This window comes from Rhinoderma darwinii, chromosome 1, assembly GCF_050947455.1.
Source record: "Rhinoderma darwinii isolate aRhiDar2 chromosome 1, aRhiDar2.hap1, whole genome shotgun sequence".
In the NCBI taxonomy this organism is placed as follows: domain Eukaryota; kingdom Metazoa; phylum Chordata; class Amphibia; order Anura; family Rhinodermatidae; genus Rhinoderma; species Rhinoderma darwinii.
Genome location: NC_134687.1, coordinates 654,390,571 through 654,405,971, shown reverse-complemented (window position 1 = coordinate 654,405,971; position 15,401 = coordinate 654,390,571). Strand labels below are relative to the sequence as shown.

The 15,401-nt window shown below is 45.8% G+C and overlaps 1 protein-coding gene across 1 annotated transcript in view; it reads left to right on the top strand.

Moving 5' to 3' along the window:
• Nucleotides 1-489: 489 nt before the first annotated feature.
• Nucleotides 490-15,401, top strand: part of LOC142663947 (uncharacterized) — a 40,451-nt gene continuing 25,539 nt past the window's right edge. Inside the window, exons 1-6 of the mRNA XM_075842805.1 lie at nt 490-659; nt 744-867; nt 4,248-4,345; nt 4,512-4,626; nt 13,855-13,952; nt 14,105-14,216. Of these exons, the coding sequence (XP_075698920.1) occupies nt 636-659; nt 744-867; nt 4,248-4,345; nt 4,512-4,626; nt 13,855-13,952; nt 14,105-14,216 (571 nt within the window). The 5' untranslated portion in view covers nt 490-635. The remainder of the gene's footprint in view (nt 660-743; nt 868-4,247; nt 4,346-4,511; nt 4,627-13,854; nt 13,953-14,104; nt 14,217-15,401) is intronic.

Genomic DNA, 15,401 nt, shown 5'->3' with positions numbered 1-15,401 from the left:
AGAGGTAAACTTTTCTACATTATAGAACAAGTCACACATAGGGAAGGGACAATACATAATAGGAAGAATCCAGTGTCCTGTATAACAGCATCCAGACCTTCCAAGTGACGTCAAGAAGCCACCAGCAGAAAAGCTGAAGATCAGCCACCAATATGGTCAGTTATGTGTCATGTCACCAATGCAGCAATAGTAATGTTGTAGAGCAATGAGAATGACAAGGAACCAGGAGGATCAGGATGACCTCTATATAGAAACATAGAAGATGACGGCAGGAGGAGAGCACATGGTCCATCTAGTCCCCCCAATATTATTTCCTTTTTAGTTTTGGCCTCGTTCTATTTTCTCAATGTCTTTTTGTAGGTGAGGTCTCCAGTATTACAGATGTGGGGTCACTAGAGCTCTATACAGCGGGGTCACAATCTCCCTCTCTCTACTGAGGGGGGAATACTGTGTTCAGTTCTCTAAGTGTCTCTCTCCATACACAGGAGTACACAATAGTTAAGAAGACATCGGGTGACTGTACGACTCCCATCATCCATGAGTCAGGAGGATGGAGCAGTAGTCAGAGCCCCATCACAGAGCCTCCCCCTCACTCCTGGATACATGAGAAGAAGATCTTAGAACTGATCTACAAGATGACTGAGCTGCTAACTGGAGAGGTGACACTGCTGGGAATGCTGGGAAATTCTACAGTAACAGCACTGGAGGTGTCTGGGTAATGACTGTGTCATTGTGTGTGTCAGGTTCCCATAAGGTGTCAGGATGTCGCTGTCTATTTCTCCATGGAGGAGTGGGAGTATCTAGAGGGACACAAGGATCTGTACGAGGAGGTCATGATGGAGGACTACCGGCCGCGCACGTCACAAGGTGAGAGGAGACAGATATATGTTTTTCCCTAATGAGACAATTGTCATCCACCTCATGGGGGGGGCGGGGTTGTCTTCCTCTAGATCAACACGGTCGGACTTGATGGACTTGTGTCTTTATCTCACAGTGACTTGGATTAGTGAAATCTTATTCCCACTTATGTTACGTCCACACACGGCGTAAACAATGCAGAATGTCCGACCGGATTTTCTGCAGCATTTTCACAAGATATATTGACGTGTTGTTGATTGAGAATCGGCACCGCACTTCTTTTCTGTGTATTTTCCGTAGTGTGTGTATGAGATCTGTTGAAATCTCATCCAGATTTCTGGTACTCATAAAAAAAATAAAAAAAACAAAAGAAAAGAAAATGGCGTTCCTGTGAGGTAATAACATTTAGGGATATGTACGATATATATGCAGGGAATCTAGGTAGACTCACCCGGTGGAGTTGTGCAGGATCTAGGAAGGCTCACCTGGTGGAGTTGTGCAGGATCTAGGTAGATTCACCTGGTGGAGTTGTGCAGGATCTAGGTAGACTCACCTGGTGGAGTTGTGCAGGATCTAGGTAGACTCACCTGGTGGAGTTGTGCAGGATCTAGGTAGACTCACCCGGTGGAGTTGTGCAGGATCTTGGTAGACTCACCCGGTGGAGTTGTGCAGGATCTAGGTAGACTCACCCGGTGGAGTTGTGCAGGATCTAGGTGGACTCACCTGGTTCAGTTGTGCAGGATCTAGGTGGACTCACCTGGTGGAGTTGTGCAGGGTCTAGGTGGACTCACCTGGTGGAGTTGTGCAGGGTCTAGGTAGACTCACCTGGTGGAGTTGTGCAGGATCTAGGTGGACTCACCCGGTGGAGTTGTGCAGGATCTAGGTGGACTCACGCGGTGGAGTTGTGCAGGATATAGGTAGACTCACCCGGTGGAGTTGTGCAGGATCTAGGTAGACTCACCCGGTGGAGTTGTGCAGGATCTAGGTAGACTCACCCGGTGGAGTTGTGCAGGATCTGGGTAGACTCACCCGGTGGAGTTGTGCAGGATCTAGGTAGACTCACCCGGTGGAGTTGTGCAGGATCTGGGTAGACTCACCCGGTGGAGTTGTGCAGGATCTGGGTAGACTCACCCGGTGGAGTTGTGCAGGATCTGGGTAGACTCACCCGGTGGAGTTGTGCAGGATCTGGGTAGACTCACCCGGTGGAGTTGTGCAGGATCTAGGTAGACTCACCCGGTGGAGTTGTGCAGGATCTAGTTAGACTCACCCGGTGGAGTTGTGCAGGATCTGGGTAGACTCACCCGGTGGAGTTGTGCAGGATCTGGGTAGACTCACCCGGTGGAGTTGTGCAGGATCTGGGTAGACTCACCCGGTGGAGTTGTGCAGGATCTGGGTAGACTCACCCGGTGGAGTTGTGCAGGATCTGGGTAGACTCACCCGGTGGAGTTGTGCAGGATCTGGGTAGACTCACCCGGTGGAGTTGTGCAGGATCTGGGTAGACTCACCCGGTGGAGTTGTGCAGGATCTGGGTAGACTCACCCGGTGGAGTTGTGCAGGATCTGGGTAGACTCACCCGGTGGAGTTGTGCAGGATCTGGGTAGACTCACCCGGTGGAGTTGTGCAGGATCTAGGTAGACTCACCCGGTGGAGTTGTGCAGGATCTAGGTAGACTCACCCGGTGTAGTTGTGCAGGATCATTGTCACAGCTCCACTTTAGAACGTGTCGGGTTTAATCTGACCCCGATGTCGGCATAGTGTGCAGGTCTCCGGAGTTGACTCTGGGTGTGTAGCTCCAATGCTGCAGGTCCTCCCGTAGACGGGTAATAAACGGCAAGGTGTATAAAAGAAACTCCTTTCTGGGGCGCTCCTGTGCTGGTGCTCAGATAAATTTGTAGTCGGCTTTCAAAGAATAGGAATTTCTTCACACAAGCGTATAAAAGCGAATACTAATGTGACGCGCTTCACCCTCGTACTGAGGTCTTCATCAGGCAGATAACATCACTAAAAAAGAAATACCCAATTGAAGTGTAAGGGGTAAAGGTTCATTGTGGGAGGGTCTTTTAAAATTTTGTTTGTATTGAACAGTTTCATTTTATTTTATATTTATGTTTTGATAATAAAAAGGAAATATTCATTTTGTTTCTTTTAATAAAACAATTTTTGGGGTAATTTGTGTTCACGATCTGTATCTGTACACTAGAATTGGGCGTTAAGCAATGAAGCCGGGGTGTTTATTAGGATGAGATTTTTAGTGATGTTATCTGCCTGATGAAGACCTCAGTACGAGGGTGAAGCGCGTCACATTAGTATTCGCTTTTATACGCTTGTGTGAAGAAATTCCTATTCTTTGAAAGCCGACTACAAATTTATCTGAGCACCAGCACAGGAGTGCCCCGGAAAGGAGTTTCTTTTATACACCTTGTCATTAATGCTACTGTAATACGCTGCAGACTTCCCGCAATAAAATCCATTGCAGAAAATCTGCAGCTAATCCGCCCCGTGTGCACATACCCTTAAAGTGACCCGTCAGATTTGAGAAACGGTTCTCTCTTAAATAAGTCAAAACTGGCTGCGGCGGTAATTGGTTGAAGCCAGAAATGGTTCGGTCCTTAAAGACGATGTACACCTTATTCTAGGCAGCTTTTGTTTATTTTTTTTGTTTTTACGATGCAGCCTTTATGTCTCCTCTATACACAGGAGCTGGATCAAGGGAACTGACGACTCGGCTGAGAGCGGGTCCTGTTTTTTTTAACACACAGGATCACAATAATTACCATCGAATCTAAGGTGATGAACACGGATACACAGGACCCGCTCTCTGCCGAGTCGTCAGTTCACTTCACTTACGGATTCGGCTGATAGCGAATGATCCCGCTTCTGTGTATAGAGGAGACATAGCGACTGTATCGTAGAAACTGGAAAAAAAAATGTTTTTACTAAAACTCAATTTAAAAATAAGTTTTTAATCACCTGAAACAAATATATATATATATATAAAAATATTGACTATAAAGGTGTACACAGCCTTTAAGATGCTAATAAGCATGCAATGCCCTAATACTTTTTTTTATTTTATTAGAAGGGAACTCTTAAAATAGAGGAGCCCTGTGTCCCGCTACTTTCATGTGTATCCACGTCCACAGAACGCAGATACAGTTAAATACTATGGCGGAGCAGGTATATGTCAGCGCCCCGCCGTTCACTCTGGTAGGCCACAGTCTACTTTAGGCCTGTGGCTTACAAGGTGCAGGAACATCGACACAGGTGGTGAGGACCTCAACATTGTAATTTCGGCTCTGATCAGTAAACATAGAAGTGTAGAGAGAAGTGTGTGATATATAGAGAGATATACAGTAGTCATGTATTCAGTCACTGTGTGTTTCCTACAGATGGATCCAGTAGGAGAAATCCACCAGAGAGATGTCCCAGTCCTCTGTATTCCCAGGACTGTCCAGAGGAAAATCACAATGTCCCAGAGAATCATCAGGTAGATGAAGCTGAGCTCTATACCAGATCTATATAGGGGGGTGTGGAGCTTTTTGGTCCTGCGGTCATAGATGTGGTCATAGATTTTGGTGGTTTCTTATGTTGATCTGGTGGATTCTTCGCCCTCTCTGCTGTATTGTACTGAATTGTTACATATGTGATATCAGGGGGAAGATCTCACTAATATTAGTATGGAGGATGAAGAAGAAGAAGAGCGGATGAGGGGCGATCACCCGTGTAAGAGTGAAGTGGAGGAGGAAATTCCAGGAGGTGTTACCACAGGTAAGTAATAATGAATGTAGAAAGGGAATCAGGAGGTGTCAAGGTTTCGTTTTTTAACAATATACTTCCCCTTATTCCTGGGGTCCTTCCGGTTCCAGCGCTGTAGTTTTATTTGATAAAAGTGTTTAAAATAGTTACATAAAGTTTTCAGCGGTCGCTGTTCCTGGCCGTTAGTCCCGGGTGTCAGCTGTAATACACAGCTGACACCCGCAGTGTATGGAGTAGGCTCAGCACGTGAGCCTGCTCCATAATTCTCCCTCTGCACCATAACGTATGGGCACGTCATACTGCAGTTGACATCTCAGTTAGAATGCAGGCGCCTCACAGATTTTGATGCTTTTTATTTTTTCCTGCAGCTCCCATAGTTCCAGAGATATCGGGGCCGTTAGTTCTAGTGTCTAATATGGAAATGAGGCCTTTGACTATCAAGTGGGCGGTTACCCCTTATCAAGTGACAGGTGTTACCCACCCACTTGACAAAGGCCTCATTTGCATATCGAGCACCAAAACTTACGGCACCAATATCTCCGCAGCGGTTGGGGCTAGAAGAAAAAAATAAAAATTGTCAATCTGTGAGGCGCCTGCAATCAAGTGTCAGCTGCAGTTTTTGGGGAAGATGACAGGTTCTCTTTAAAGGGTTAACTGTGTTTTCCTTTTATTATTATTTTTTTTAGTCTCCCTAGGGTGCCATGACAACCATTGGCACTCCGCAATCGTGTGGGAGGGGGCAAAGTGCTCCCCCCTCTTTCTAACGGCTTAGATGCTGCGGTCACTATTGACCACGGCATCTAAGGGGTTAAATGAGCGGGATCAGAGTTATCTCCGATCCCGTTTGTTGCCGTGATGTGTGGGCTACGAAACAAGCAGAGTACGGGCACCACACATATAGATAGGTATACTTGGGGTGCTGCAAAAAGTGCAAGTGTGGGCTGTAACATACAACTGACACATGCAGCTTTTGGAGCAGGCTCAGCCCGTGAACCCACTCTATACTTTCCCTTCCGGCTTCCGTCATACATATACAGCAGATGTTGGGAAGAGGTTATTTTTGCCTGTGAATTTTATTACCTCATTTGACACTACTATAAAGTTCCTCACTGGCACAAATAAAAATGTAAACTACCTGTCCCAATACAGTATAATGTCCCTATAGCTGCCCCATACAGTATAATGGCCCTATAGCTGCCCCCATACAGTATTATTCCCCCATAGCTGCTCCATAAAGTATAATGGCCCTATAGCTGCCCCAATACAGTATAATGCCCCATAGCTACCTCGTACAGTATAATGCCCCCATACACTATACTGCCCCCATAGCTGCCTCAATACAGTATAATTCCCCATAGCTTCCTCGTACAGTATAATGCACTATAGCTGCCCCCCTTATAGTATAATGCCCCTATAGCTGCCCCACTACAGTATAATGTCCCTATAACTGCCCCCATACAGTATAATCTCCCCACATCTGCACCCATACAGTATAACGTCCCCTTAGTGGCAGTCCTCAAATAGTGCCCACATTGTGCCACAGTTCCCATGTAGGTAGTGCCACACACACTGCTCATGTAGGTAGGGCCACAGTGTCCCCTGTATATAGTGCCCATGTAGATAGTGCCACACCCTCTTTGAAGATAGGGCCACCCCCCCTGTAGATAGTGCTACCCCCACTCCTATAGACAGCATCATTGGGGCTCCCTCTAGGAGTCAAATTCCCAGCCAGAGCATCGGCCACGCTGTGGCCGGGGAATCCACTCCAGGAGGAGCCCCTGACATCACTATCTATATATGGACAGTGATGTCCGGGGCTCACTGTAGGAGTGGATTTCTCGGCCAGAGCGCAGGCAACGATCTGGCCAGGGATTCCGTTCCCTCAGGGAGCCCCTGATGTCCCTACAGTGATGTCAGGGGCTCCCAATAGGAGCAGAATCCCCGGCCAGAGCGTCGGGGATTTCACTTATTTTAGCAGCAAATTAGGGGAGTGTTGTGGCACCCCTGGAGGGTTCTCACGGCAACCCGGTTGGGAATTGCTGCAGTAAACTGTAGAGAACATTATTAGTATTGGGGTGTATACAAACCATTGCGGTTGAAACCGCACCAAAAAATAAATAAAATACATTAAAAAAACGCGAGCGTTTTTACTGCGATTTTCTTTGGTTTCCTATGCGGTTGCAGTTTTACCTGTAAAAATCACAACCGTATCAAAAACCACAGCAAAACTTTTTTTTTTTTGCGGTCTCTTGTTCACCTCGACTGCAACATCTGAAAATACCCTTTAAAGGTAAAATATAACCTCCGAATATTACATATTCCTTGTACCATGTTTGAGATGCAACAAATGTCAAGAAGGAGTTCACAAATGTTTAACTGTATGAGCAGGAAGTTGTTGCCACATTCTGTCATACAGGTATGGCAAGCTGATGACGCGGGCTCAGAAGCTCACCTGTATATTACAGCCGACACCAGAGCTAGCTCCGATCCCCACCAATAACCCCTTAGATGCTGTGGTCAATAGCAACCGCGGTATTTAAGTGGTTTGTAGCCGATCGGCAGATGGTTGCTATGGCAACTAAAGGCCTGCAATACAATAACCTCTAGGTCTGCCCTATATGGAAGCCCAATAGGCCATGCCAGAGGCGGAGCCTAATAGACTTGTTGTCCGTGTAAAACTGACCATTTTAATGCATTTCACTTCATAGGTACTGCAATGTATTAAAATAGCGTTTTAGAATACAGGCCAAAACTAAAGTCAATAAAAAGTGATCAATAAAAACTATGGCTCGTCCTTCAAAAAACAGACCTCATACTGCTCCTCCAACGGAAAAAATTAAAAAGTTATGGTACTCGGGACATGGCGACACAAAAAAGTTATTTTATTGTGCAAAAAGTTACATAAAAGTATATAAATTTTCTATCGCGGGAATCGTACTGACCCGCCGACTAGAGTTAACATGCCATTTATAACGCACGGCGATCACCTTGCCTCACAAAGAAATAGAATCGAATAAAAAGGGATCAAAAATTCACCTGTACCCAAAAATGTTACCACTAAGGACTAGAGCTCGTCCTGCCAAAAATAAGCCTTCTCACAGCTCCGTCAACTGAAAAGCAAAAAAGTTATGCCTCAGAATTTGACAACCCAGAAACATATTTTTATTTAAAAAAAAATTTATTCTGTAAAAGTAGTAAAACAAATAAAAACGATATAAATTTGGTATCGCCATAATCGTACTGACCGCAGAATAAAGTTATATAATTTATACAGAACGGTGATCGCCGCATTAATAAAAAAAGGAATTGCTAGTTTTTGATCAGTTTGCTTAAAAACAAATGGTCCCAGTAAACTGTCCTCGTAGCACTACGTCTATGAAAAAATACATCCGTTATGGCTTCTGTAAGTCGGGGATGAAAAAATATTCAGATGTTCAGGCCCGAGGGGAACATTTCTTTTGTTTCAAGAGGAGATTATCAAGGCCCTAATATTCGGGAACCAGGAAGAGAAGGGCACAGACATGTCTACTGGAAGCGAGGGCGCCCGTATTATACCAGGACAACACTTTCACAGCAAAATTACCCAAACTACAAAGGTGCAGAGTGTGGACCGAAAGGGGATAAGTAAGGACACCATTTATCAGTGCGATACCGGCCTGTGCATAAAGGATTGCTTCACTGCGTAACACACATCTATGGAGAATTGTATTATTTACCCCATTATACCCTCTTATTATACCCTGATGTACTCCGCACAGATTACATATACCCTGATGTACTCCTCACATATTACATATACCCTAATGTTCTCCTCACATATTACATATACCCTGATGTTCTCCTCACATATTACATATACCCTGATGTACTCCTCACATATTACATATACCCTGATGTACTCCTCACATATTACATATACCCTGATGTACTCCTCACATATTACATATACCCTGATGTACTCCTCACATATTACATATACCCTGATGTACTCCTCACATATTACATATACCCTGATGTACTCCTCACATATTACATATACCCTGATGTACTCCTCACATCTTACATATACCCTGATGTACTCCTCACATATTACATATGGATAGCCCCTAACATCACTATCCATAAATGGACAGATACGTCAGGAGCTACTACTGGAGTGGAATCCCCGGTCAATGCGTTGGCAACGCTGTGGACGGGGATTCTTCTTCAGGAGTTGCCCCTGATGTCACTGTCCATATATGGACAGAAACATCAAGCGCTCCGTCCTAGAGCAGAATCCCCGGCCACAGGGGGGGGGGTTCCGCTCCTTCAGGGAGCTGCAGTGGTGCTATGTACGTGAGAGGGGATGCTACCTACAAGAGGGCTGTGTGGCACTACCTACAAGAGGGCTGTGTGGCACTACCTACAAGGGGGCTGTGTGGCACTACCTACAAGGGGGCTGTGTGGCACGATCTGCAGGGGGCATCTTTAAATGACGGGTTGATGGTCATTTTACTGTGAGTGGGGCTGATGGTCTTCAAGTGGTTTCCACCTCTGACCTCCAATTGAAATTAATAGGAAGCAGAAAAACCTACGGCGCTTCTTTGGAGTGAAATTACGCTGTCAACTCAAAATCTGCCTCAAAATTCCTGAAGGGGTGTAATCCTTGTTTTTATCAGTTTTCTGTCTTTTCTCAAAACAATTTTTGTACATCCTGTACGCCACAGTTTCCCAACCTTTTCGGACACACCTGGAAAAAAAATGTCCTCAGGGCACCCCGTCCTGTTTCAACACGAAAATGACCCAAAACACACCAAAAACATCATCTTGGTTACAGACAAACCGGATTGAGGTAATGGAGTGGCCAGCACAGCCCAATGTCCTGACCTCAATCCCATAGAGAAGTTGTGGGGTGCCAAAAAATGCGGTTTGAGGCAAAACTCAAAAATGCAGAAATGTGGAATGATGTCCAATCTTCCTGGACTGGAATACCTGTTCAGAGGGGCCAGAAGTAGGTAGACTCGATGCAACACAGATGTCAAGCAGAAAATTCACTGAAGTGATAAATGAGTAAAATGTATAATTTTTGTTTCATAGCTATCTAAAAACAGGGGTACAATCACCACTGTGAAAAGCCCAATCGTGTATTTAAAAACGTATTAAACAGAATACTCCCAGTCCTAGTTCGTTTGCGAACCCTTTGTGACTGGGTATGTAAACAGAGATATCAAAATTGCTTCACTCTGAGTCACTATGAACTGAATACTCCGCCCCCTGGCTCCGGCAGCATACATCAAACAGCCAATCACACTGGCCCAGCACATCCGTGATGCTCAACCATGTGACTCCCGGCTGTCAGCTGACATACCCGGAAGTAACAATGTGAACAACACAGAGCATGCGGACTCAATGGGAGGCCATTGTGTTATCTTCAGTCACGTTCCGTAGAGGTAAAAACATCAGGGATAGGGTGATGCAGAGTTGTTTTGATCCAATAATCCAAAAGGGTACTTGGTTAGATAGGCAGATACCGGGTACACACAGATGTGGTAGTTGTAGAGCCTGTGATTTCATTCAAAGTGGAAAAAAATTCAAAAGTGTTACCACGAAGGTTGAGTATGATATCTGAGATTTTGTGAACTGCAAAACGGCTGGAGTTGTCTATTTAATCACATGTCCGTGCCCACTGAATTACGTGGGCAAGACGATACGGCAGTTTCGGCGCCGGATTAGGGAACATGTTGGAGATGTTACAAATGAAAGAGATACTTCCATATCAAAACATGTGCATGCAAAACATCAAGGCAGGGCAGAATGTTTAAAATTTCAAGCAATTGAATTGGTACGTCCTCCTAAACGGGAGGGGATTGGGATAACCTCATTCTGCGTAAAGAGGCCCAATGGATCTACAGACTGGCTTGCGTACATCCTGAAGGTTTAAACGAGCAAACAAATTATACCTGTTTTATTTAATATACAATCCATATCAAGTCATAGGGCTTTTTTTGGTCCTCTGGGTAATGCATTTCTAGCCCCAGTGCAGTCACTTGTAATATATCAATCAATAAGTAGCAGGTATGGCAATTGAGTCCAGGAGTGTGTCAAATGTTTTAAGTGAGGTTTACAATTACGTCGTTCTTCCATCAATATATTATGTATTTTCAGGGTAGGTGCTCCTATCGTGGTAGTCCAATTGCGGTCCAGAGCTGATCCGCAACATATATCCAACCTAATAGTGTTAGGGTATGTGCACACGAGGGCATTACGTCCGTAATTGACGGACGTATTTCGGCCGAAAGTACCGGACCGAACACAGTGCAGGGAGCCGGGCTCCTAGCATCATAGTTATGTACGATGCTAGGAGTCCCTGCCTCGCTGCGGGACAACTGTCCCGTACTGTAATCATGTTTTCAGTATGGGACAGTTGTCCGGCAGCGAGGCAGGGACTCCTAGCATCGTACATAACTATGATGCTAGGAGCCCGGCTCCCTGAACTGTGTTCGGTCCGGGACTTGCGGCCGAAATACGTCCGTCAATTACGGACGTAATGCCCTCGTGTGCACATACCCTTATACTCCATCCTTGAATAGCATGAGGCTCTGTGTAGCAAACAGATACTTCTACAGCCTCCCATTGAGTCTGCATGCTCTGTGTTGTTTACATTGTTACTTCCGGGTATGTCAGCTGACAGCCGGGAGTCACATGGTTGAGCATCACGGATGTGCTGGGCCAGTGTGATTGGCTGTTTGATGTATGCTGCCGGAGCCAGGGGGCGGAGTATTCAGTTCATAGTGACTCAGTCCCAGAGTGAAGCATGCCGCTGACATCTATGCGTGCATGCTTCCGTGTTGTGCAGTAGAATACCTGCTGCTGAAGAAATATCGCTGGCATCCTGGCCAGACTGACAGACCCCTGATGATAAGTATAGAAACGCGTAGGGTCGGGTGAAGTGAGGGAATTTTGCGTAGGGGGCAGTGGCATTGTTGTGCATCTGTACATTGGGAGAATCTGGTGCGGTTAACGCAGGCTCCTGTGTGAACGAGGGTCCAAACCACTGCTTTACCAATGTTCTACGCTGATTCCATATTTTGATATCTCTGTTTACATACCCAGTCACAAAGGGTTCGCAAACGAACTAGGACTGGGAGTATTCTGTTTAATACGTTTTTAAATACACGGTTGGGCTTTTCACAGTGGTGATTATACCCCTGTTTTTAGATAGCTATGAAATAAAAATTATACATTTTACTCATTTATCACTTCAGTGAATTTTCAAATGTTCATATTTGTGGGAGCACAATATATATCGTTAAAATACAGTGAATTATTACAGATGTCAAGCAGGTCTCCGAAACCATGGTTATGCCACTAAATATTAGTCCCGTAAAGTGAAATCTGAAACATTCACTATTCACTTCAATGGGGGAAAAGGCTGCAATACCTGTGAATCACCACTAAATGCATGTCGAAGATTCACAGTGAGCAAGAAGAAATGAAGGGGAAGCTGCGCTGGTACGAGCCCTGCGGCCCCTACAAAACAGTTGATCGGCAGTATTCGGACCCCGACCCATCAGCTATTGATGACCTATCCTAAGGATAGACCATCAATTTTTATTGACTGGAAAACCCCTTTACATATTACTGAAAACAACTCACTATTATAAGACCAATATTGCCAATAATAATAAAATATAAGGTCCAAATAATACTGCCACACCAGAACCACAATGTGACTGAATAATACCCCCATACTGTTACTGAATAAAAACCTTTACAGAAAGACCAATATTACCTCCATGTAGTGACCAGATAGTGGTAGATTCCAGATATACACAGGAGCTCTGCTGACGATATTAGTGATTACAGCACATTTATATCCAGTGACTCACAGGTGATGTCTGATTGGTTGTTCACTTTCCGTTTTTTTGTCCTTCCGGCCCAGACCACTGTATAGTGCCACACAGCCCTCTCCTTTGTATATAGTGCCACACAGGCCCCCTTGTATATTGTGCCATACAGCCTCCCCAAAAACAAAAAAGTTTGACCTTGTTCCCGCCACTGATGGAGCGTTGCACAGCCTACGGGTTTGACGCTTGCGCAGGCCAGTTTGATGCAGTGACGTCATCACGCGTGCCTGCGCAGGGAGAATTTGCAGCGCCTTATAGGCTGCAGGCCTAACATGGCCTGCAGCCTATAGTATTCAATTGTATCTGCATCCTGAGGATACAGATATAATTGAATGTGGCTGTCGCTAGCAGTGGGGCACTTCCGGTGCTAGCGACGCCACCTTGCATAAGGGGGCTCATGCCGTCCGGCCCATAAATATTTGCAGGGTGGCGCGGGCCCCCTCATGCCTCGGGCCCTGTAACAGCTGCTGTGGCTGCTATAGTAGGCCCTAAGAGGATGAGGGCCCTGGGAAATTGCCCAGTTTTCCCCCCCTAACACCGGTCCTGCCTACAATGGGCACATGCATCAGAACTGGACCATGGAACAATAGTAGTTGACCTGGTCTGATGGCCGGGTGCGTGTGCATCACTTACCTGGGGAAGAGATAGCCCCAGGATGTATTTAACCGAAAATGATTCCTAAAAAAAATACACGACTCGTCCCGCAGACAGCAAGGCTTCAAATAACTATGTAAGACATCCGGAGCGATCGGAAGAAAGCAGGAATAGAATGGTCGCTTTCACCGTTGTGTAGATTGGTATAAAAAGATTTATTAGGAACGTACAACGAATTTCAGGGTCGATCTGAGCTCTTCCTCTGGTAAGTTGTACTGATGCTAGAGGCCTGCAGGGTGGAGCAGCGGTCACAGACCCTACCTGAATTCACAAACAAACTTATCCTAGTGTTGAGCCTGCTGCACAACTGATTTTGGTGAGCATTACTGTGAAGCATTAAAAATAAAAGGCTATGGCTTAAGCGGCTAATAAGCAGGTAACGCCTTGGCATTTTTTTGGTCTAGCAGGGCACTCTTAAAATAGATGTGCCCTGCCGCTTACAAGTGTGTACGTTGAAAATGATAGCGGAGTAAAAAGCCGTCTTTCCCCTGCGAGGCAATTGGATCTCATTTGCCCATCGGCCACACCAGGCCTACGAACTACCAAGTGCTAGCTAGGACCCAAGCATAGTTGGTGAGCACCCAAATACTATAGTTTACGCTCCAAAAATAAACATGGAAATACAGGTGTTGAGAGAAGTGTGTGATATATAGACAGATATACAGTAGTCATGTATTCAGTCACTGTGTGTTTCCTACAGATGGATCCAGTATCAGAAATCCACCAGAGAGATGTCCCAGTCCTCTGTATTCCCAGGACTGTCCAGAGGAAAATCACAATGTCCCAGAGACCCATCAGGTAGATGAAGCTGAGCTCTATACCAGATCTATATAGGGGTGTGTGGAGCTTTTTAGTCCTGCGGTCATAGATTTTGGTATTCTTATGTTGATCTGTTAGATTCTTCGCACTCTCTGTGTTATTGTACTGAATTGTTACATATGTGAAATCAGGGGGAAGATCTGACTAATATTACAGCGGAGGAAGAAGCAGAAGAAGAGCAAGTGAGGGACGATCAACCGTGTAAGAGTGTAGTGGAGGAGGAAATTTCAGGTGTTGCCACAGGTAAGTAATAATGAATTTAGAAAGTGACTTTAGAGGTTCCTTGCAGACTAACTCGCGCTTACATATATTCCCCATAAATCAAATCATAGTATAAGTGAAGACAAGAAACTTGGTAATTACCTTATTACAGACAAAAATAATTTCCTCCACTTCTCAGACTCCTTTCCTTTCTCTCTCACTTCTGCTCTGAATTAACTGATCAAATCCACACACAGGGGTCTTTACACTAAGAGATCAGGTTACAGCTACTGACCATAGAACGTTATGGAGAGGGTGAAGGAAGGAGCTGCTGCAAAAAGAGAGAGACACTGTCACGTTGGGTTCGTGGACCCACTGAGCCATACTGCCTTAACGATATGGCAGCTGGCCAAAGGGGCGCAGGTCACAGTCTATAGTTCGTATAATGTACCTGTGGCTGCTCGGACAGTATCAAGGCAGGCTCGGCTGGGACTAGGCAGCAGGTAGATGTCAGGCATGGAGTAGCAGGACAGGCGTGGAATATAGCACAGCACGACTACAGCTCAGCACGGCACCTGACCAGGATAGCACAGGATACAGGTACGGGGAACACTGGGAACTGTAAAACACTAGGAGACCATTTGCATAGACAAACTTTGCGTATGACAAACAACTCTCAGTCATAGGAGGAAGGGGCACAGCCCTTCTTATAGCCCAGGGTGCTCTGGGAGCAATCAGCTCAATCTCCCACCTGCATGCGCTTTGGCTTCTTAAGTCTGGGCTGCGCTCGCGAGCGCACCCTGGTGGTCACTGTGTAACAGGACGGCCGTATGTGCAGACCTCTCTGGAGAAAAAGGCGTCGACTGGATGGAAGGAGTTCGTGGTCAGCGACCAAGGACGTTACAGTATTCCCCCTCCTCTTGGGTCCAGAACGAGAGAGAAACCTCTTAATGAGGGTAGGAGCATTCAGATTCTCTTCTGGCTCCCAGGACCTCTCTTCTGGACCAAACCCCTTCCAATCTACTAAATAAAAGGTTCTTCCTCTTACATTTTTAGTGTCCAGGATCTCCTTAACCTCAAAGGTGTCTGAAGGACCGCTTCAGGCAACTGCAGGGCTAGGAGTCTTGGTATAGCGGTTCAGGAGGGAGACATGGAAGGAGTTGGGGATCTGGAGGGTAGGAGGCAGCCGAAGCTTGCAGGCGACAGGGTTGATCTGCTGTAGGATCT